The sequence below is a fragment of the Neoarius graeffei genome, chromosome 8 (genome assembly GCF_027579695.1).
Source record: "Neoarius graeffei isolate fNeoGra1 chromosome 8, fNeoGra1.pri, whole genome shotgun sequence".
Classification (NCBI taxonomy): Eukaryota; Metazoa; Chordata; class Actinopteri; order Siluriformes; family Ariidae; genus Neoarius; species Neoarius graeffei.
This window is the reverse complement of record NC_083576.1, coordinates 15327493-15350422: the sequence shown is the minus strand read 5'-3', so window position 1 is coordinate 15350422 and position 22930 is coordinate 15327493. Positions and strand designations below refer to the sequence as shown.

General features: G+C 45.1%; 1 protein-coding gene across 1 annotated transcript in view; it reads right to left on the bottom strand.

Moving 5' to 3' along the window:
* maea (macrophage erythroblast attacher, E3 ubiquitin ligase) overlaps positions 1–22642 on the bottom strand; it is a 45995-nt gene extending 23353 nt beyond the window's left edge. The window contains exons 1-6 of the mRNA XM_060926859.1: positions 22568–22642; positions 17538–17723; positions 3315–3518; positions 3054–3176; positions 463–539; positions 259–367 (exon numbers count right to left, since the gene is read on the bottom strand). Of these exons, the coding sequence (XP_060782842.1) occupies positions 259–367; positions 463–539; positions 3054–3176; positions 3315–3518; positions 17538–17723; positions 22568–22636 (768 nt within the window). The 5' untranslated portion in view covers positions 22637–22642. The remainder of the gene's footprint in view (positions 1–258; positions 368–462; positions 540–3053; positions 3177–3314; positions 3519–17537; positions 17724–22567) is intronic.
* Positions 22643–22930: the final 288 nt, after the last annotated feature.

Below are 22930 nucleotides of genomic sequence, written 5' to 3'. Positions count from 1 at the left end.
TATAAGCAGTAGCCACATGGACCCATAGGGTACCTATTTTTCTCGCGATATCTTCCTTCATCTTTATCATAAGTGCCAGCGGGCGAGGTTTGTTTTGCCTGGCAACACTCGTTATCTAACTGGATTGGTCAGAAGGTGTTGATTAATTTTCTCCGACAGTACTTCCTACTGCACAGCAAGACACTTCTTCTAATACGCTATCGTTTGTATAGTAAAAAAAAAAAAGACTCTGATGAATGATCTGCCCGAAAACCTCACCTTGTATGGGGAAATGTGAGTGTCGGAAGGAAATGCCAGCATGCCCATCACCTGCCGAACCTCATCCAACTGCCCGCCTTCTGCTTGGCTGAAGTGTTTCCGTGCATGTCTACAACACACACAGATCATTTGTTTTTACAAAAAACGGTACACAGCTAAAACAGAGTAAAGGCTGTTTAAGGTCACAGAAGCGGGTCACTGTACCGTACTGCGTCCATGCGCTTGTTCTGTCGAATGAGCTCGATAAACTCCTGAATCCTTAAACTGAACTCCAGGCAGCTCTGGAGGGATAAATAAATAAATACAAATGTAAAAAAACACTACATTTCTTGCAATATTCTCTTTCACGTACCCATAATGCCTTGCGGGGTAACCAGGCACTATATTTGTTTACCAAGTCAAATAACCTCAGCCGCTTCTACGAATTCACATGGGGAAAACGGCTTTTCCTGATTTAAAGTTTTATAGAATACCCAAAGAGGCGAAGTGTCAAAGCGTGATTAGATGGAATTCGCCGTCAAAATTGTACACCGACAGACAGCACGCGACTGTGTTCTGCACACTTCAGCGGTGGAGTAAAGTCTGATGATCCAAGTCACCAAGCCTACAACCCCTCAGTCTTTGTGTTTCGTCATAAAAAGAAGTGCAAAAACTGAAAAACAAGGATAAGTCTCAGAGCTGAAAAGGACAACTTTAGTGAAGGAGCAACTCCCAAAACAAAGCGCAAGCGACACAGTGTAAGTAAGCGTACATGTCCTTCCCCTTTCAGCGTTTACGTAGGTACAACCCCGATTCCAAAAAAGTTGGGACAAAAGTACAAATTGTAAATAAAAACGGAATGCAATGATGTGGAAGTTTCAAAATTCCATATTTTATTCAGAATAGAACATAGATGACATATCAAATGTTTAAACTGAGAAAATGTATCATTTAAAGAGAAAAATTAGGTGATTTTAAATTTCATGACAACAACACATCTCAAAAAAGTTGGGACAAGGCCATGTTTCCCACTGTGAGACATCCCCTTTTCTCTTTACAACAGCCTGTAAACGTCTGGGGACTGAGGAGACAAGCTGCTCAAGTTTAGGGATAGGAATGTTAACCCATTCTTGTCTAATGTAGGATTCTAGTTGCTCAACTGTCTTAGGTCTTTTTTGTCGTATCTTCCATTTTATGATGCGCCAAATGTTTTCTATGGGTGAAAGATCTGGACTGCAGGCTGGCCAGTTCAGTACCCGGACCCTTCTTCTACGCAGCCATGATGCTGTAATTGATGCAGTATGTGGTTTGGCATTGTCATGTTGGAAAATGCAAGGTCTTCCCTGAAAGAGACGTCGTCTGGATGGGAGCATATGTTGCTCTAGAACCTGGATATACCTTTCAGCATTGATGGTGTCTTTCCAGATGTGTAAGCTGCCCATGCCACACGCACTAATGCAACCCCATACCATCAGAGATGCAGGCTTCTGAACTGAGCGCTGATAACAACTTGGGTCGTCCTTCTCCTCTTTAGCCCGAATGACACGGCGTCCCTGATTTCCATAAAGAACTTCAAATTTTGATTCGTCTGACCACAGAACAGTTTTCCACTTTGCCACAGTCCATTTTAAATGAGCCTTGGCCCAGAGAAGACGTCTGCGCTTCTGGATCATGTTTAGATACGGCTTCTTCTTTGAACTATAGAGTTTTAGCTGGCAACGGCGGATGGCACGGTGAATTGTGTTCACAGATAATGTTCTCTGGAAATATTCCTGAGCCCATTTTGTGATTTCCAATACAGAAGCATGCCTGTATGTGATGCAGTGCCGTCTAAGGGCCCGAAGATCACGGGCACCCAGTATGGTTTTCCGGCCTTGACCCTTACGCACAGAGATTCTTCCAGATTCTCTGAATCTTTTGATGATATTATGCACTGTAGATGATGATATGTTCAAACTCTCTGCAATTTTACACTGTCGAACTCCTTTCTGATATTGCTCCACTATTTGTTGGCGCAGAATTAGGGGGATTGGTGATCCTCTTCCCATCTTTACTTCTGAGAGCCGCTGCCGCTCCAAGATGCTCTTTTTATGTTAATTATGTTATGTTTCTAGTCATGTTAATGACCTATTGCCAATTGACCTAATGAGTTGCAATTTAGTCCTCCAGCTGTTCCTTTTTTGTACCTTTAACTTTTCCAGCCTCTTATTGCTCCTGTCCCAACTTTGAGATGAGTTGCTGTCATGAAATTTCAAATGAGCCAATATTTGGCATGAAATTTCAAAATGTCTCACAAAATGTCTCACAGGGCAGTAACTGTTGGAACACCCGCGTTGACAGACGAAGGCGGCTTCTGACTCGCCGTCACCCGAAGTAGAGATGTTCAAGCATTCGATATGATATTTACAAGCGCTTTTTTAGATTGATTTCTCAAAGAAATCCACAGGAAAAGCTTTTCAGATTTATTTAAGCTTTGGTTCAGTTAGTTTTGGCACTTCTTTGAAGGTTTTAGGGAGATTTAAATTTGAAAGATTACCGTTCGTGTCCGACGCCATGTTATTTATTCTGGTTACACCCCCTCCTCCAAGGCGCAAAGTATTATGGATAATGTGAAAGTCAGTCAATGTAAAATAATCACAAAACCAGAAGTACATTATGGAATTATACTTCCATATAACACAACACAACAAAAGACCAAATTCAGGAAACTAGTCATGAAAGAAATAGAAAACTCGCTCTACTGTGATGCCGTAATGGGCATGCTGACATTGAGGATTATACAGTGCTTTCAACGACGGCTCAGCCAATCGCATTACCTTCATTTTCCTCAGACGAGACTTGTTGTCATGGCACCAGGCCAAGCAGGTGGCTGTTTCCTGCCTTTCAAGTGATTCCTCCACTTCTTTTGCAGTGAGGAACATCTCAATGTTGACCAAATCCTGGAAAATATACAAATATGTGGAGAATGAATGTGATTTTTTTTTTGGCACCTCGTGCGTTGTAGGTCATTAATTTAAATCGTTATATATCTGGATTGATCGACACTCAGAAAAGGAGACTGGGGAACAGAGACGCACCTCGATCCCACTTTGTTTGGCGAGCTTGACGGCGGTGTTGTAGTAGCCGCAGCGCAGCAGGTGCTCCACCATCATGCGGTCCATGCGCTTCCTCTTCCACACGCTTACGTTAGCTGGTTGGTCGCTGCTGTGCTCCTTCAGGTGCTCGATACGCCGCTTACAGAGCTTGGCGCTCTCATCTTCAGCCTGGATTGATTCTGCCGCCTTCGAGAGACGTTCCAATGAGCGTTAGAAACTTGGAGAAAATCGTACCTTACCTCCAATCACCAGAAAACCAACAGTTTTTGGGTGCTGAACCATGATCAGTTTCCTAACACAGAGCCTAATCGAGGAATTTGAAAATAGGGGACAGAAAATATTAACATGGGTAAAAATATCCCTCATTTGTTCCAGTTAGTGGGGACAGAAAAATAAGTAATACATTGGTAGATATTTTCAAGAGTACATCTATAAACAGAACAGTTTTATTAATAAAACTAAATACATGTAACAAACGTTCATATCAGTCGTTAATCTATATAATATAATTATGGCACTGTACACATCCTTTAATACAGTGATATGAAAACCATATCAGCAAACACTTACCCACAGTTTATAGCATTGCACAAACATTATGATCAGATCTGAACTTTAAAAATGTAAAGATTTTAGATCAAAAACTATATGAAGAATTACATACTGCAAAACCTTACAAACATGACTAGTTTTCTGTTATATGACTAGCACTACGTTCACACTGCAAGGCTTAATGCTCAATTCCGATTTTTTTGTGAAATCCGATTTTTTTGTGAGGTCGTTCACATTAACAAATATATGCGACTTGTATGTGATCCTCAGTATGAACGAAAAGCGACCTAAAAGTGTTCCGCATGCGCACTGCAGGATACGACGACGTCACACGCAGTGAGCATGGCCAGTGTTTACGGAAGTAACCTAAAGTTTCCTGTGTATGACAGTAGCCAGCATGGAGTACCTGGCGATGATGCAGTTGTTGTTGCGACGGAGCCAGATCATGCACAATAGCCTGATGTTAAGGAGGAGGTTGAGAAGGAGGAGGGCAAGGGTTTTGGCTCAGGCATTCTGCGGGGTAGTGACTGCAACCTCCATTCAAAGGAACATCAAAGCCATGTTGTTGTAACTTTTTTTGAGAGACCCGCTGCCTACTTCAGCGCAGAATAGTGACGTTTGTGGCTTGTTGATGACGTGTAAGTCGGATGAATGCGACCTGGCGGTTCAGACTGAAGTCGCATATGAAAAGATCGGATAGGAATCGGAATTAGGACCACATATCCAAACGGCCTGGGTCGGATTTGAAAAAAATCGGATCCGTGTCGTTCATATTGTCAATAAAAGATCGGATACAGGTCACATATGGGCGAAAAAATCGGATTTGAGTCACTTCAGCCTGCAGTGTGAACGTAGTGTAGGTTACTGTTTTACTATAAATCATGTGACTAGCCTATTTTTACCAATTTGACCACCAGTAGTATAACACTACGTTCAGACTGCGACCTGAAACGACCCATATCCGATTTGTTGTGAAATCCGATTTTTTTGTTAGGCCGTTCACATTACATATGAGACTTGTATGCGATCTCCAATATGAACGGAAAACGACCCAAAAGTGTCCCGCATGCGCAAACTGACACGTAATAAGCACATCTACGTAATACGTAAACAAAAAAAAAAGCGCACTCTTCAAGTTTGCAAGTAAAGCATGGAGATGAGGTGAGACCTGGCGATGTGGTTTTTGTGGTGGCGGCGGAACTCACACAATAATCTGATTAATGTGGGCAGCAGACTAATGGGACCGAAGGTGTCAAATTACTGGAAATTTCCAGAACAATCTTATCTTGTAATACAGGATGATTTAACATCCAGGTCCCTACCAAATCCACCATTAGCTTGATCAACTCTATAAAAGTCTATTTAAATTCTGAAAACTGTACAAATATTGTTGTTTTCCACCAAAGAGGTGGGATTAGCCAACGCAGAATAGTGACATTTGTCTCTTGTTGATGACGTGTAGGTCGCATGAATGCGACCTGTCCGGTCAGACTGCAGTCGCATGTGAAAATAACGGATATGCATCGGAATTAGGACCACATATCCAAGCGGCCTGGGTCGCATGTGAAAAAAATCGGATCCGTGTCGTTCAGATTGTCAATAACAAATCGGATACAGGTCGCATATGGGCAAAAAAATCGGATATGGGTCGTTTCAGGGTGCAGTCTGAACGTAGTTTAATGTTGCATTTCAAATATGACTAGCAGGCTTTCGTCTAAACGGGGGAACAGGGGCGCTGTGCCCTTTTACTCTCGGCGTGCGCCCCCTTACCGACTCCGTGAAAACATCCCAGCAACACCACGTGACAATGTGTCTGATCATCAAATACATTTTAATTGCTCCAAAAATATTCCAATCATAGTAGATACACCGCCAGACGGTGCAAAAACAATCCGAATTGGCGTTTTCCAGACTGAGGCGCCATGTTGTTTAGTTGTTTACTTGTCGCGGCTGCTCTCGCGAGATTTGACATGGGTTACATACAAGGTCAGCTGACTTGTAGAGCGAGATTTCTCGAGACTGAATGACCTTTCACCCACCGGCGCGGGAGCTTGTGACAGAAGTAGTTCGCGAGTTGTTTTTGTTGACACTTGGGCATTTAAAGATGTCATCCCGCGGCACGAAGCGGAAGAAAGCCAAAGACTGTCCGGGGCAGAAGATGATTACTTCTTTCTTTTTCAATGTTGACAGACAATTTGTTATAATTTCCCTCTCAGATAGCCTCAGAATGTCCCATTGGAGCATTTTTCAAAGGCTTTGCACGGCGGGGGTGGGGGGGTGGGTGGGGGGGGAACCAGCACTAGATTTTGACATAAATGACTGGAGATAATCTCAAAATTCAGACTTCCTAAAAAGTATATAATCTCTATCATTTACAATCTTACAGTACCTACAATTACACAAGAACAGATGAAATATATTTCATAATATTTTTAAATAAAACTTACATAATACCAAACATTATCAAACTAATTGTATATTGGCATTAGGAAAATATCAAATTCAAACTACAAAAACCATTATCAATCAGAATCAAATGACTTAGTATGTGTTCACACTGTCATATAATTACTCCAAGATCCTATTTGTACACAAACTTATTGTTTGGATGAGACAGAACGATATGCCATGTGCTTTTGGGTATGTTTAAAACGCTTCACACGATTGGTTGAGATACACTGTCTTCTGGTTCAGTGACCAATGATATCATAGTTCACAAAACTGTTTTACCCGCTAAATACACCATTCGGAATACTTCGGTCCTTTCCGATAGGTGTGTAAACAAGGCTATATTTACCGCAGTGCTTGCTAGCTGGTGCTGACAAATTGATACACACAAGATTCAGTAAAACGCGACTACACGCTCTCTACTTATAAATACGCGACAAAATGAATAGATACGCAATATCACTCTCGTGCCCAAAAAGCAGTGGCGGCTGGTAGTCTTTCAAACAGGGGAGGCTGGTCGGTTACGATATTTCCAGATTTTAAAAGAAAAAAGAAAAAACACATGAATTTTGCCCATACTCTTGCCTCTGATCTGGCTGATTGTTGGCAGGGTCACAAACTGTGAAATAACAGGTTCTTTTGGCCCATTAGCCTACTGTCCAATATACATGATGGTGGTGTGTGTGTGTGTGTGTGTGTGTGGGGGGGGGGGGGGGGGGTATATTTTAACATTTTAAAATTGTGGCATGTTGTTTAAAAATTGATCATTATTGAAAGCAGCTCTTTGTCAGGAACCTCAGCAGTAACAGCAGAGTGTTCTGGAATAGGCACAAGCACTGACCTTGGGGAGCCAAACATAGAGCTGGGTGCCACACATTTCATTCAATGACACTTTCCCTATATTTTACTTATTTTGACTGAGAAATGTTTTATTGACAATTTTGATAACCCATCACTTTTAATCCAGGTCTGTAGTGTGAAATGTTCTCGGCTGTGTTTTTGTTTAAAAATTTTTTCCAAATTGTAGCTGTGTTTAATTCATATCCAGAAAAATATATATTCCAATATAATATACTCAGCATAAACATTTTAAATAGATTCTATATTTTTGGTCCATCCATGACATATTACTAAAGTAGCCTATTTACTGTTGTTGATGTGGGTCACTTGCTGTTAGCCAATTCACTTTCTCGTACCAGGAGAGCTGAAAGGAATGAGTATTATTCCCTACTTTTTTCACCAAGTCAGTTTGAGGCGTTGGTCTACCCTGCTCTTTAATTTTTTCCTCAAAAGGAAGACTGGCAAATGGCTTCGCCAAAATTAAATCAGCAATGCTTGGCATCCGTACGCAGCTTTCTTGCTAGCTGACTAGCCCCCTCAAGTTCAAGTTCAGTCACTCAAATAAACGAAATTTCTGGAACTAAGATAGCAAACTTGACAACACTATATTTACACTTTATTTACAATGAAAATATATACAAACTAAAAAAGCTGGTAGAAACCGTATGTAATGAATGAAATCGAAATGCAAGCTGATCTCTTACAATACACCACAGCACTTGCGAATCCGCATGGGACTGAACTGAAATTCACCGCTGCCTGTCTATAGTTGAAACGAGCTGTCAATCAAAGAAAATATCCGGCCGCTTTCACCAATCACCAGTCTCCTCACGGAAACTGCCATGTCCCTCCCACTGTGAGGCTGGGAGTCTGTGGGCGGGCATTTCCGCAGTATTTGTCCAATAATCGTCTTGCATTTTGAGATTGAAAAGCGCATCGCTCCCAAATGCCACTGAAGTGCACTGAGGCTGGGCTGCATTGGGCTGTCACGAGGGGGAAAAACTCACGCACACATTAGGCGAACTGGGGAAAGTTATCACGGAATGATTTCGCACTGTAGTTGGGTTGAGCACATATATTTCTATGATTCTGGATCTGAAATAGCAATGTTATAAGGTCGGCTATAACATAAGCCTAGTGCAATTCATCCTACACGATGTTCGTCATTTTTAGAGGAGGCTGAGCCTCCCTCGTTGTCTTAGAGCAATCGCCCGTGCCAAAAAGTGGATGTGCGACAGACAGATAAAAAAAAAAAAAAAGCGCGTATTACGCGCCCTAGATTAGGCTCTAACACATCGTGTGCAATAACGCCACTAGCTAAACATCCAAAGTTACATTTTTCAGTCTCTACGCAGGCCTCTCGAACCTTTTGCAGCCAGGGATACTATTAGGCTCATTATTCATTCAATGCGTACAATAATATTAGGGTCATTTATTATAGTCCGAGCTTTCTGTTCGCAAATTTTCTACCAATTTCAAGTTTCTTTTGTTTATAAAGGAGTGGATTAAACCCATTTCATGCACATAGGCTAATATCTAGAAATAGTCAATAATAAACTAATAACGGGTTGCAATTTCCTGTTGAAACAAAATGTTAAAAATAGCAGCCATGCTTCGTGCGCTCCACTTGAGGACCACTCACCTATGCACAACATGACAAAAACAGAGCCCTCCACAATTACTGGCACCCCTTGTAAAGATGAATAAAAAGGGTTGGGGGGGGGTTTCACTTTTTGGTAAAAGTAGCTTCATCTCACAACTAAGGTTGGAGATACAGAGCAGGGCACCGGAGACCATTCCTCTTTACACAGTCACTCCAGATCACTCAGAGCCCTCGGCTCTCTCTTCTCTTCAGCTCAGCCCCACAGGGTTTCTATGGGGTTCAGGTCAGGAGGCTGACATGGCCATGGCAGAAGCTTGATTCTGTGGTCAGCTGACCATTTTCGTGTTGAGTTGGACATATGGTTTCGGATCACTGTCCTTCCTGCTGGAAGATCCAGTGACGACCCAAGGCCATTATTAAAAAATGTTCCGTTTCCGGTCCACCGGCCGGGTGAGTGCCGTTTGTGCGGCTGAAATTTTTTTTTTTTAACGCCGGTTTTTCGACATTTTTTTCGGGTTCGTAAATCTAAAATCGAACTTGACATTTACGCATTCCCAGGGTTTTCCACTAAGGCTCATACTAGCCATCCATGACAAATAAGTAGCCAGCCGGGGGGGGTGGAGTAAACACAAAAACTCCTGTGCACGCAGTTCCCAGGATTAAATGTATTTTCCACAGACCATTTATTTATTCACTTTACTCAAATACAAAGTAAAATGGCAGTAAATCTTCTTTCTTTTCTTGCATATTGCATCATGAGGCGTTCCTGGCTTGTAAATCTCATTTTCGGTGCATGACACATTCACGCAGCTGAGCACGCTATGAATTAACAACGACAACGGTCTGCAGTGGGGCTACACAATTACACACTCAGCGAACATTTCTCCATTTGTGTATGAAAATACACTCCAACCACTCAAGGCCTCTGCATGCTCTTGCGACAAGGCTTTCGCAGATAGCTTTTCGCAGACAGTTGTAATTTATCGTTGAGCGGGGAGTAATAGGCGTGCGCGATGTTATTCACCGCCACAACGCAAGGGGGCGCGAAGTCGCTAGGAGTAGTTGGTGGGTGTGGTTAGTGGAGTGTTTATCCTCCAGTTACTTATAATGACTAGAACTTTTTTTTTTTATAATGACTAGAACTGGAGTCGTATAATAATAATAATAATAATAGTTTGGTTTTATATAGCGCCTTTCAAAATACCCAAGGTCGCTTAACAAGGTGTCAGTGTAGAAGTGTGTGCGTGTGTGCTTGTGGAAACTAGGAGCCAAAGGCCTCCATGAAGAGATGGGTTTTAAGGTGTTTTTTAAACGCTGCCAGTGAAGGAGCATTCTGGATGGTGTTGGGTAGCCTGTTCCATAGAAAAGGAGCAGCTGCATAGAATGCTCTATCGCTGGTGGCCTTAAGTCTGGTGCGGGGGATGACCAGCTGGCCCTTGGATGAGGACCGCAGGGATCTTGATGGGGAGTAGGGATGGAGGAGATCTTTGAGGTAATGGGGTCCCAGACCATGGAGAGACTTGTAAGTGAGGAGGAGGACTTTGTAGGAAATGCGAGATTTAATGGGCAGCCAGTGGAGCTGTTTGAGAATGGGGGTGATGTGCTGCCAGGGCCTGGTGCCTGTGAGAATCCTGGCAGCTGAATTCTGAACATATTGCAGTCGGTCTGTGATCTTATTCGGCAGACCAAGCAGGATGGCATTGCAATAGTCTAGGCGGGATGATATGAAAGCATGAATAAGAGTCTCTGTAACAGTGTTAGAGAGTGAGGGCCTGAGTCTGGAAATGTTGCGGAGGTGAAAGAAAGCAGATTTGGTGACATTTTTGATGTGGGCCTGGAAAGACAGTGATGAATCCAAGATAACACCAAGGTTACGGACTTCATGAGATGGGATGAAGGAGCAGCCATCGATGTTCAGATGGAGATCCCCAACCTTCCTGAGCAGTGGCGCCGGTGCCACCACCATGAGCTCGGTTTTACTGCTGTTCAGTTTGAGGAGATTGTCGGTCATCCATGTTTTGATATCACGCAGACAGTGAGTGAGCGGTGTTGGGGGGAGCTGAGCAGAGGGTTTGGTGCAGATATATAGTTGTGTGTCATCAGCGTAACAGTGGAAGTTGAGACCATGGAAACGGATGATTTGTCCAAGGGGGAGCATGTAGATGGTGAAAAGAAGGGGGCCAAGCACCGAACCTTGCGGAACGCCGTGGCTGATGGTTGCTGTAGTGGAGCGGGAGTCATTGAGTGTGATGAATTGTTTCCGGTTGGATAAGTATGAGTGGAACCAGAGGAGTACTGTGCCTGATAGTCCAGTGAACTCTGAGAGCCGCTTCAGGAGGATGGAGTGAGAGACTGTGTCAAAAGCTGCTGAGAGGTCCAGGAGAATGAGGATGGTGATGAGTCCATTGTCTGCAGCAGTGAGGAGGTCGTTGGTAATTTTGACAAGAGCAGTCTCTGTGCTGTGGTGGGCTCTGAAGCCGGATTGTAGTGGTTCAAAGAGCTCATGGTGGGACATATGCTGCTGAAGTTGGGCTGCCACTGCTCTTTCCAGGATTTTACAAAGGAAAGGAAGGTTGGAGATGGGACGATAGTTGTTGGGATCGTCAGGGTCCAGACCAGGCTTTTTCAAGGTGGGGATGACAGCAGCGGTTTTGAAGGTGGTGGGCACAACTCCAGACTGTAGGGATGTGTTAATGATGGTAGTCATGGTGTTGCAGAGGGTGGGAAGACATGATTTGACCAGGGTGGAGGGCATGGGGTCCAGGAGGCAGGATGATGACTTGGCTGTGGAGACTAAATCGGTGACCTGGGCATTGTCCAGTGGTGCAAAGCAGGAGAGGTAGTGCTGCGGTGGACAGGCAGCAGGGGTGGAGATGTCCTGCCATGGCTGGTGGATGCCAGGAGGCGTGTCATCATGGGCTTGGTTTGTGGCCGGGGATGTAGATACTAGCTGCTGGTGGATGGTGTTGACTTTTGCGATGAAGAAGTCTTGAAATCTGGAGCACAGTTCAGCAGGATCAGATGGTTGGGGTGAGTGAGGAGGACGGAGAAGGCGATTGATAGTTGAGAAAAGTTTTCTTGGGTGGTGTTGCTGGTTGTTGATGAGGGTGGAGTAGTAGCGTGTCTTGGCTGTGGTGAGGGCCTGCTTGTAGCTCTCCACATGGTCCCTGTAGGCCTCCAGGTGGACAGTAAGGCCAGATTTTTTATAGAGTCGCTCGAGGCGCCGCCCAGATTTTTTCATGAGGCGCAGCTCAGAGGTAAACCAGGGAGCTGGACGGGAGAAAGAGACAGATCGCGTGATGGTAGGAGCCAGAGTATTCAAGCTGGTTGAGAGTGCTGTGTTGTAGTGTTCGACCAGGGTGTCCACTGGGAGGGCAGTATCCGGGGGTGTGAGATGGTTCGTTAAAGTTTGAGAAAGAAGAGGCAGAGGAACATTCTTAATGTTGCGGAAAGTGATGGACCGCAAACGGCGTTGTCTGCGGTGGGGTACCGGGATGGAAAACAGAATTGCCTGATGGTCTGATATGGCCAGGTCAATGCATTGAAGATGTAGTGGAGATGAGCCGGTGCTGCAGACTAGATCGAGGGTGTGTCCTTTGCTGTGGGTAGGGCCATGCACATGCTGAGTGATGTTGAAGCAGTCCAGAAGGGCCATGAAGTCAGCTGCAAAAGAGCAGCTGCTGTTGTCCACATGAATGTTGAAGTCACCCAGCAGGATGGTAGATGGGGACAGGGGACACACTGCAGCAAGTAGTTCAGTGAGCTCAGGGAGGAAGCAGGAGGAGGCTTTAGGTGGTCGATAAATGAGGACCAGTTGCAGCTGAGCAGCGCCAATCACTGAGAGATGGAGGCATTCAAATGATGATGCACTGACGGGGTGTTCTTTAACCAAAAAATCAGAGTGGTGTATGATGGCGAGTCCACCACCGCGGCCGTGGCCACGCGGCTTATGGATGTATGTGTAACCAGGAGGGGTAGCTTGGTTGAGGCTAACAAAGTCCTGCTGACTCTGCCATGTTTCGGTTAAACAAAGGAAGTCCAGTTTTTTCTCTGTTATCATGTCGTGAATAATGATGGCTTTGTTGTTTATTGATCTGATATTCTGTAACATGAAGGAGGCAAACTTGCTGGTGGATGCAGTGCTGTCAGTGCAGACTAGGTTCCGGAGAATGACAGGTGGTGGACGTGGCCTACGTTCAGCACGTCTGTGCTGGGATGCGGAACAGATGACAGGAATAGCCGCAATCTTGGAGTTGTAAACAAACTTCTGGCGAACAGCTCTGTGTACATATGGTGAACGGCGCAGGAGGTGAAGAGATTTGATAACCTCAAGACAGCATGGAGGAGACAGAAAGACAGAGTTGAGTTCAAGGAGTTTGCCTACGGTGTAGTTTATCCGCGCCATGGCGACTGGGGAGCACCGAACAAACACAGGCACCTTGCCGGCTAGCTTGGCTTGCTAACCAATGCTACACCCAAATGGAGGTAGCAGCAGTGCAGGATGCAGACTAGCGAGTTGACAGTCCTGTGGTAGAGTGGTAAAGGGCGGCGGAGATGTCAGAAGTATACCCAGTACGCCAAAAGCAAGGAGGTAGGCAATCCAAAGGTTTTTTAACTGCGGAGCACAGAGTAGTCCAAGCACGCGTCGCGTCAGTTGTATCCGACAGCAGAGTTGTAGTCGAGATGGAACAAACACAGCTCAAAAATAGACGCGGCTTGAGATAGAGGAAAGGCGCGATCAAATATAAGAGAAACAAAAAGCGAGAAGCGAGATGCGAGAAGCGGCAACAATCATGCCAGCGTCCTCTCGACATTCGGTTCGACATTCGACATTCGGTATAGATGTACGTACTTCCTCAATCAACCGCTCTTCGTGCTGCTCCATCTTCGCTCGTGTTTTTAAAAATGGTGGTCGTGAAAACAAACCAAACCGGGAAAGTAGGGAAGTGGAAGTGCGTGTACAGTGGATGTAGAGTGGACCAATCAGAGCCCTCTTGTCTGCGACGCTGTCTGCGAGGCTTCTGCGGTGGTCACAATTTTTGGGAGGTACGCGCAGAGCGTCTACGAAGGTGGGGGGGCTACGCAGACGCTGTCTGCGACGCTATCTGCGAGGACTGGGTTGTCAGCATAAATTGGCCTTCAGTTTGGTTTCATTTACAACCAACGGTGTCTTTTGATGCCAGCACGTAATTGAATGAGAGAAGACTGGTTTACCGGAGACAAAATAAGCGTCATCTCTGCTTCTGTCCCCTCCGACACACTACTGCCTCCGCCGAGTGCGCGCGCACTCTGAACTGAATCAGCTCTGCGCATGCGCCGTGCGGCACAAAAAAACGGCAGCCACCATGAAGGAAGGAGATCCGGAGTTTTCAAACATTTGCTTAAGTGTGAAATCGCAAAATGGTATTCTAGCAAACAACAAAATAGTAAAGATTCAGAAAAACAAATCATTCAGTGATCATTTTAATAGTGTAATTTCATCCGAACTAGGCCTAACGCTCGATTTAGAACTACACAAAGTCCGTGTGTCGGACATTTTAAGTACCTTTGTAAAAGTTTTGCAAATGTCGCAGTCAGCATTTTAAATGTTCAAGTTTTTGTACAAGTTTCAGTTAATTAAACTGTCATTTTATTAAATGTGTCTGCTTTTGTAATAAAAAAAAAAAAAGTACTGAAAGAAAAAGCAAACAGCATTGCGATTTCTTATCCATCCATCCAAAAAAAAAAAAAAATCCCTCCCTCCCGACTGAAATTTTTTTTGCTCACCTGGTGGACAGGAAACGGATTTTTTTTTAAGGATGGCCCAATTTCAGTTTCCTGGCAGAAGCAGCCATTTAATGATTTAAAATGTCCTGGCATTTCATGGAGTCTATGATGCCATGTACCCGAACAAGGTTTCCCAGGGCCTTTGAAGGAAAAACAGCCCCAAACTATCACAGAACTTCCACCATATTTTCCAGCCGTGATCAGGTTCTTTTCATTACAGCCGTCTGTCTTTTTACATCAAACCCACCTTGAGTGTTTGGGTTGGGTTTTTTTTTTCCCCCCAAAACGCTCCATTTTTGTTCCATCAGACCAGAGAACACAGTTCCAGTCAAAGTTGTAGTAGCGTTTCGCAAACTTCAGGTGCTTACATTTGTGGTTAACTGACAGAAAAGGCTTTTTTCCTGGCACCTTCCAAATAACCTGTAGTCATGGAGGTGGAATGTGATGGTGGTATTGGAGACTTGGAAACACCAAGATTTTACTTTTTCCTGTAATTCACCAACAGTGATCCTTGTGGATTTTTTCCCCCTCTTACCCTCGTCCTCACTGTACGTGGGGGGTAAAATAAACTTGGGCAGATTTGGAACAGTTTCAGTTTGCGTCCACTTTTTTTTTTTTTATAATTGCCCTAACAGTAGAAATGGACATTTTCAGGCGAGTAGCTTTTTTTTTTTTTTCCCAAATAACCATTCCCTGACATTCGACACATTTCTCCCTCATTTAGGAGAACACATTCTCCCTCATTTTTTTCGTTTCCGTTTCCGGTTGAGAGTACTTCGTGCGCGTTCTGGCTGCCGCTTCTCACCGGAGCTCTTATTTTATTTCTTTTTCTATTTTTTTTTCTTTCCTGTGTGTTTGAGTGTTTTGTCCGCCGGTTGTGGTGTAGCTCCGGACCCAGTTTGGGGCGTCGGTTCCCTCCAGGCCTTGGTGATGCCTGCACTCCCAGCTGTGGACTGCAGTGAGCCTGTTGCTCAATTTACATCGTGGTTGTCCAGCGCTCTGTGCTTTAACGCTTGGCGTGATGTTGCTCGGTGGTGTCGCGGCGGCTGTGCAGGCGGTTTGGGACACACCAGCGCTCTGCGTGGCGGAGCTTCTCTGCTCGCTGTGTGGATCCACGGCGTGGTGTTCGAGCGATGTTGCTGACAACGTCACGGCAGTGGTGCTGGAGATGTGGGACTTGTTTTCGTGCGCCTTTTGGTGGGACTGTGCTTGCTACACCACGGGAATTACATCCTGACCCCTACTTGGTGGACTTATTATATTTTTAATTATTTATTTTTTTCTTTCCTTGTCTATAATTGTAAAGCATCCTTGGGTTTTTTGAAAGGCGCTATATAAATTTAACTTATTATTATTATTATTATTAAGTTTGTGTGTTCTCTTATCTTCCCCATGTTGATGGATGACTAAGGAAATTTATCCTCGGTGTCGCCTCATATTTGTCCCCCAGTTAATCAGGAAGTCATGGATTACGGCTTGAAAGTTCCTACACACTCCAACTCAAATATGTACAACTTAAATGTGAAACATGCTTCAGTTACTACATTGCGTTCACTATAATTTCCAAGGGTGCCACTAAGAGTGGCACATGCGTTTGTTGAAAATAATTATTCCTTGATTGGGGGGGGGGGGGGGGGGGGGGGGGTGGTTTTTTTTCTCTGAATACATTTTTCAAGTTGGATTTTTTTTTCACTGTTTCAGTGCGAGATGAAGCGACTTCACCAAAAGTACCCCTTTTCCACCAAATCAGTTCCAAGGCTGGTTCGGGGCCAGTGCTGGTTCACAACTCGTTCAACTTGCGAGCCAGCTGAGAACCAGTTTGCTTTTCCATAGCTCGCGGTGCCAAGCGGAGCCACGTCATTACGTCGCTGTATACGTCAGTTACGGCGCTACGTTTGCATAAACCTTGGCGCGAATATCAAAGCAAAAACAACACGGAAGAACCAGCAACAACAACAATAATAATAAATGACTTCGCGTTTGTACAGCTGCTGCTTCTCGTCGCTTAAAAATGGCGATCTTTCACGGTCTTATTGTTGTTGGTCTTAACAACCCCGCCCCCCGCTGACGTAAGCGGTTCTTTCCTCTGGCCCAGCAGAGAGTTAGCCTGGGAAATCCCATGCTGCTTTGCACAATCGTTCCGATCTGAAAAGACAGCATGGAAACTATGGTCTAAAGGCTCGCCTGAGTTAGGGAGCCAATCAGAGAGTGGGGAGGGGTGGAAAGACGGTGACGCGTACTACTCGACAAACGGAAGCTTGTAGTTTATTTGGGACTGTTTACGGATCACATTTAACATGGCGGCGAGCGATACGAGCCAAACTTTCGATCAAGCTTTAGACACTGTTCTGAATAGTTTAGAGTGAAAGTTTGTTTGAAAAAAAGAACAGCGTTTGGCGTTACAGTCTTTCTTCGCCGCTCTAACTACGTCACCGGGTACAACTGCCATGATTGGCCATGGGCTACGTACTGTATACGCCAAATGATAGACATTTGCAACGTCCAATAAACGGCCGTTGACAATCGTAAACCACACCTCCCCTACGAGAAATTCAATAGGCGGATTCCACACCATATTTCACTTGTGATATGGTCTGGTGTTAACCAGACTAGCAGAGAGTTGGTGCTAGCCTGGAACCGGTTTTTCTGGCCCCAGAGCCAGTTCTTTGTCAGTGGAAACAGAAAACCCGGTTCCAAACTAAGCACTGGCCCCGAACCAGCCCTGGAACTGCTTTGGTGGAAAAGGGGCAAAGGTGGATTTTTCCAACCCCCCCCCCCCTTTTTTTCCGTCACCTTTACAAGGGGTGCCAATAATTGTGGAGGGCACTGTACATTCTCCTTTGTTTTTTTTTTACTTTTACGTGCTTAATCTGTGTAACCATTTTGAAGCGATTATGGTGATAAAATGAAGCTGTAAAGCCCCTAACCCTCACTGGTCCTTTATTTCAGTCCATAAGCATTTTGCTACTAGGATTAATAATAATGTGAGAGCTTACTTTACGCTTGAGCGCACTTAATTTCTCCACCACACCATCCAACAGAGAAACCACAGAGTCCACCACAGGGAAGGAGCTGCTCAGGGTCTTCTCCAGTTCAGCCACCACCATGGTCACGTGACTCGTCTCACGGTCTATGTTCTTCTGTGCTGCACGGAAGCGTTTATTTAAGGTCTCATAAGGAACCTGCAGGAGATAAAACATGCTCAGGCCATGATCCGACTATAGCAGTTGACAGGACAAAGAGAACCATGACTGATTAATGAAAGGAGCAATTTCTAACATTTATATATTTCATTTACTGTGTTCTCGTTAAGAGTTTTCTTTTGGCCACACACTGCTACAGCAAACACATGATAATGACTTATACAGGCTTTGAAGTCCATCACTGTTAGTAAGATGCTTGATTAATATCTCATCTCATCATCTGTAGCCGCTTTATCCTGTTCTACAGGGTCGCAGGCAAGCTGGAGCCTATCCCAGCTGACTACGGGTGAAAGGCGGGGTACACCCTGGACAAGTCGCCAGGTCATCACAGGGCCGACACAGAGGCACAGACAACCATTCACACTCACATTCACACCTACGCTCAATTTATGGCCCTTTTCCACTACCCTTTTTCAGCTCACTTCAGCCCGACATGGCTCGCGTTTCGACTACCTCAGAACAGCACGACTCAGCTCGCTTCAGCCCTGCTTAGCCCCCAAAACTCGCATGGTTTTGGAGTGGGGCTGAAGCGAGCCAAACCGAGCCGAGTGGGGCTAGGGGTGTGAGCAGACACTCCCCTGTGCACTGATTGGTGAGGAGGAGTGTCCTCACATGCCCACACACGCCCTGCGAGCATGCTGGGATCTGTAAACACCGTAAACCCGGAAGAAGAAGAATTACGAGAATTTCTGAAGCCTTATGCGCCTCGCCTCATCTATACGCTCTTGCCAGTATCTGTTCGCGTTGTTGGTGACAACAAGCCACAGCACCAAGACCAGCAACACTAATGACACCATGTCCTCCATGTTTACTGTTGACTATCCGGGTTGTGAGACTACCGCTTAAAAGCTCACTGATGTCACTGTTTGCGCCGCCTAACGACATCACGTGACGTCCACCCACTTTCGCTAACTCCACCCAATGCGTCCACCCACTTCCAGCCAGCACGGATGTAGTCGAAATGCAACTCCAACAGCCCCACTCAGCTCGACTCAGCCACGTTGGTAGTAGAAAAGCGGCATTAGAGTCACCAGTTAACCTAACCTGCATGTCTTTGGACTGTGGGGGAAACCGGAGCACCCGGAGGAAACCCACGCGGACACGGGGAGAACATGCAAACTCCGCACAGAAAGGCCCTCGTCGGCCACGGGGCTCGAACCCGGACCTTCTTGCTGTGAGGCGACAGCGCTAACCACTACACCACCGTGCCGCCCTGCTTGATTAATAAGGATTTTTTTTTAATATCCAGCTGATAACTATATTTAACATGCTGCTTTAATATCCTTAGGGGCAATACACAAATTATGTTCGAAACCTGATTAATCAGTGTAAGAGGCCTTGATGTAGTGTCAAAATTTCCTTCCTTTCACTGTGACTCAATCATGTTTCATTGAAATAATCCGTAGTTTCTACTTCCTGAAACACTTTACATCAACAACCGAATCATTTTGCCAACCTAAATGTAGATTCTATTTGAATATGAAGTCATAATCAGCCCATAAAATGCATTAGTGTTCTGCAAAATAATGTCACCACGGTCCAATCCGGTCCAGGCACTCTTATAAAGAGCCCAATTTCTTATTGACTTCCATTCTAATTTACACGGGCACATGATCACACCGATATGTGGTTCTTCCCAAACTGGTGCCACACAAAGTCGGAAGCACACAATTGTATAGAATGTAATGCTGCAGCATACAAAGACAATTTCCTTTCACTGGAACCAAGAGGCCCAAACCTGTTCCTGTGCGACAATGCTCCTGTGCACAAAGCAAGCGCCATGAAGACACATGTGACCTGCACAGAGCCCTGACTTCAATTCCACCGAATGCTTTTAGGATGAAGTGGAACGCTGACAGCACCCGAGGCCTCCTCGCCTGACCTCACAAATGCTCTTGTGGCTGAATGAACACAAATCCCTACAGCCACACTCCAAAAGCCTTCCCAGAAGAGTGAAGGCTCACAGCAAAGGGGGACTAAATCTGGAATGGGCTATTCAAAAAAAGGTGTAAAGCTCAGACGTAAAATTTCTGGCGTGTATGCTTCCATACCGCACATTGTCCTATCCTATTATGATCCTTATAATATATAAGTATGTGCTAATTTGTTATTGACGATACTTTCACTAACCACTCCATTAGGAACACTCTCTCATTCATGAGCATTTCAGAAACTGCTCATTTCCTGGGAACTCCAGTTTCGGTGAGCCTGTAACCCTGATGTGGTCTTTGTCTATTGTAAATGAACAAACAAACAAACAAACAACTTTATTCATCACACGCTTGTGAAATTCCTCTCTGCATTTAACCCATCTGAAGCAGTGAACACACATACCCGGAGCAGTTGGGAGTTAAGTGCCTCGCTCAAGGACACCTCAGCCCAAAGCCGTCCCTTATTAACCTAACCGCATGTCTTTGAACTGAAGGTGAAACCGGCGTAGACACGGAAAGAACATGCAAACTCAACACATAAAGGCCCCTGCTGGGGTGCTGGGCTCGAACCCAAGAACCTTTTTGCTGTGAGGCGATCATGCCGATCCACTTCAAGTTTCAACATGTTCCGAGATGCTTTTCTGCATAGCACGGTTGCAATAAGCGATTATTCAGGTTACCGTAGCCTTCTGCACTCTGTCCAGCCTCCTGTCACCTCGGCCATCCACTTCAAACAAACAAAACTTTATTCATTACACGCTTGTGAAATTCCTCTCTGCATTTAACCCATCTGAAGCAGTGAACACACACACATACCCGGAACAGTTGGGAGTTAAGTGCCTTGCTCAAGGGCACCTCAGCCCAAAGCCATCCCATATTAACTTAAAGGAACAGTCCACCGTATTTCCATCATGAAATATGCTCTTATCTGAATTGAGACGAGCTGCTCCGTACCTATCTGAGCTTTGCGCGACCTCCCAGTCAGTCAGACGCGCTGTCACTCCTGTTAGCAATGTAGCTAGGCTCAGCATGGCCAATGGTATTTTTTGGGGCTGTAGTTAGATGCGACCAAACTCTTCCACGTTTTTCCTGTTTACATAGGTTTATATGACCAGTGACATGAAACAACTTCAGTTACACAAATTGAAACGTAGCGATTTTCTATGCTATGGAAAGTCCGCACTATAATGACAGGCGTACTAACACCTTCTGCGCGCTTCGGCAGCGCATTGATACGGAGCTCAGATATCAATGCGCTGCCGAACTGTGTAACTGAACTTGTTTCATATCACTGGTCATATAAACCTATGTAAACAGGAAAAACGCGGAAGAGTTTGGTCGCATCTAACTACAGCCCCAAAAAATACCATTGGCCATACTGAGCCTAGCTACATTGCTAACAGGAGTGACAGCGCGTCTGACTGACTGGGAGGTCGCGCAAAGCTCGGAGAGGTACGGATCAGCTCGTCTCAATTCAGATAAGAGCATATTTCATTATGGAAGTACGGTGGACTGTGCACGTCTTTAAACTGTAGGGGAAACCCATGCAAACCCGACACAGAAAGGCCTCCGCCGGCTGCTGAGCTCGAACCTTCTTGCTGTGAGGCAGGCGATCGTGCCGATCCACTTCAAGTTTCAACATGCTTTTCTGCATAGCACGGTTGCAATAAGCGATTATTCTTCTGCACTCTGTCCAGCCTCTTATAACCTTGGCCATCCGTTTCCACGTGAATAAATTAGTGCGAAATGGAGGGGAAAAAAAAAAAAAAGGTACTGTGCATGAAAATCCCAGAACTGGAACAGTTTCTGAAAATCAGCTTGTAATTACAAAATAAACCTTCAAGATGAACGCAGGCCATTGAGGGTGGATTGTCAGTTTTGTACAGGAAGCAGCACGAATGAGCAGATCACATCATTTCAATTCTGCATGCGTGCACAGGGACGGAAATGAAAGGCAAGTGAGACACTGTCGTTTAAGCTCAATGAATCTTCCATGTTGAGCGTCTGATCTCGACGTGTGCATGCCTGATGCTGGGGGGAGCAGTGGCGCAGAGAACAAAGGTGGCAAGGCAAAGCAAAGCAGCCATCACCACCACCATCATCATCATGATGATGTTCTGTCGTGATTAGAACCAAGACACGTTAGGAACGTGAATGCGAATTTCTCTGCATGCACAGGCATCCTTCAGGCATGTGCATGGATAATCAGCAGCTCGTGTGTGTCATCCATCCATCCATCCATCCATCCAACGCCTGCATGTGTGCACATAATTACAGTCACTACACTCGCTCAGCATGGCAGGGAAGGTAAAGGATGACAAGCGAACACCAAATAACCACAATGCCTTGGTGCATTCTTGTTGTAGGAGCAAACAGCAAGCCGTTTTAGGACCAAAGCACGGTTGATTTCTCTCAGGAGAAAGCGATTTAATTCAGTAAGCAGCTAAAACAGCCGTTGCCTGCAGGGGAGGCTATAACATGATCATCACAGCGTTTCTAATAACACACACACACACACAATATAGAGCTGATTTTGCTAAACAAAGCACGCTAACGGAGTCCATTTACAGCAAACACTCACCACAACTCGTTCTTATTTTTAAAAAGCAACAAAAACAGGATAACCTTGATATCCAGCCAGCTCTTTTTCTCCCCTTCTGTCTGTCTCTCTCTCTCTCTGTGTCTGTCTGTCTGTCTCTATCAGCTGAGTTGTTTTGCTAACTTGTTTAGCTTTAGCTTCCTGAACAAACCCGTCCACATTCTACATTGATTCCAAATCTTCTGACACCGCATTTAAACCACGCTCTTCGCCACACAACTCACCGAAACCAGCAGAACCTGACCCGACGACTCTTACAAGCGTGTTCATTAAAAAATTAAGCAGTTACCAACCTTCAAAGTTGGATATTCTTGAACCTTAAGAGCCATAGAGAGTTGAGCAGCTGTTTCTTGTACCGCCATCTTGGTTTTGGGGGAAAAATGTTGCGCATGTGCAGAGCAAACCGAAGCACTACTGACAAACGCCACTTGTTCATTTGTCGCCCTTACAGTGGATTTCACACAAAAAGGTTTCTCTACTGCCTCCTGTTGACGGCATGAGGCATTACAGCTCTGAAGGCCAATTTATGCTGACAACCCAGTCGTCGCAGATGGCGTCTGCGTAGCCCCCCCTTCGCAGACGCTCTGCGCGCACCTTCATCTCATCTCATCTCATCTCATTATCCCTAGCCGCTTTATCCTTCTACAGGGTCGCAG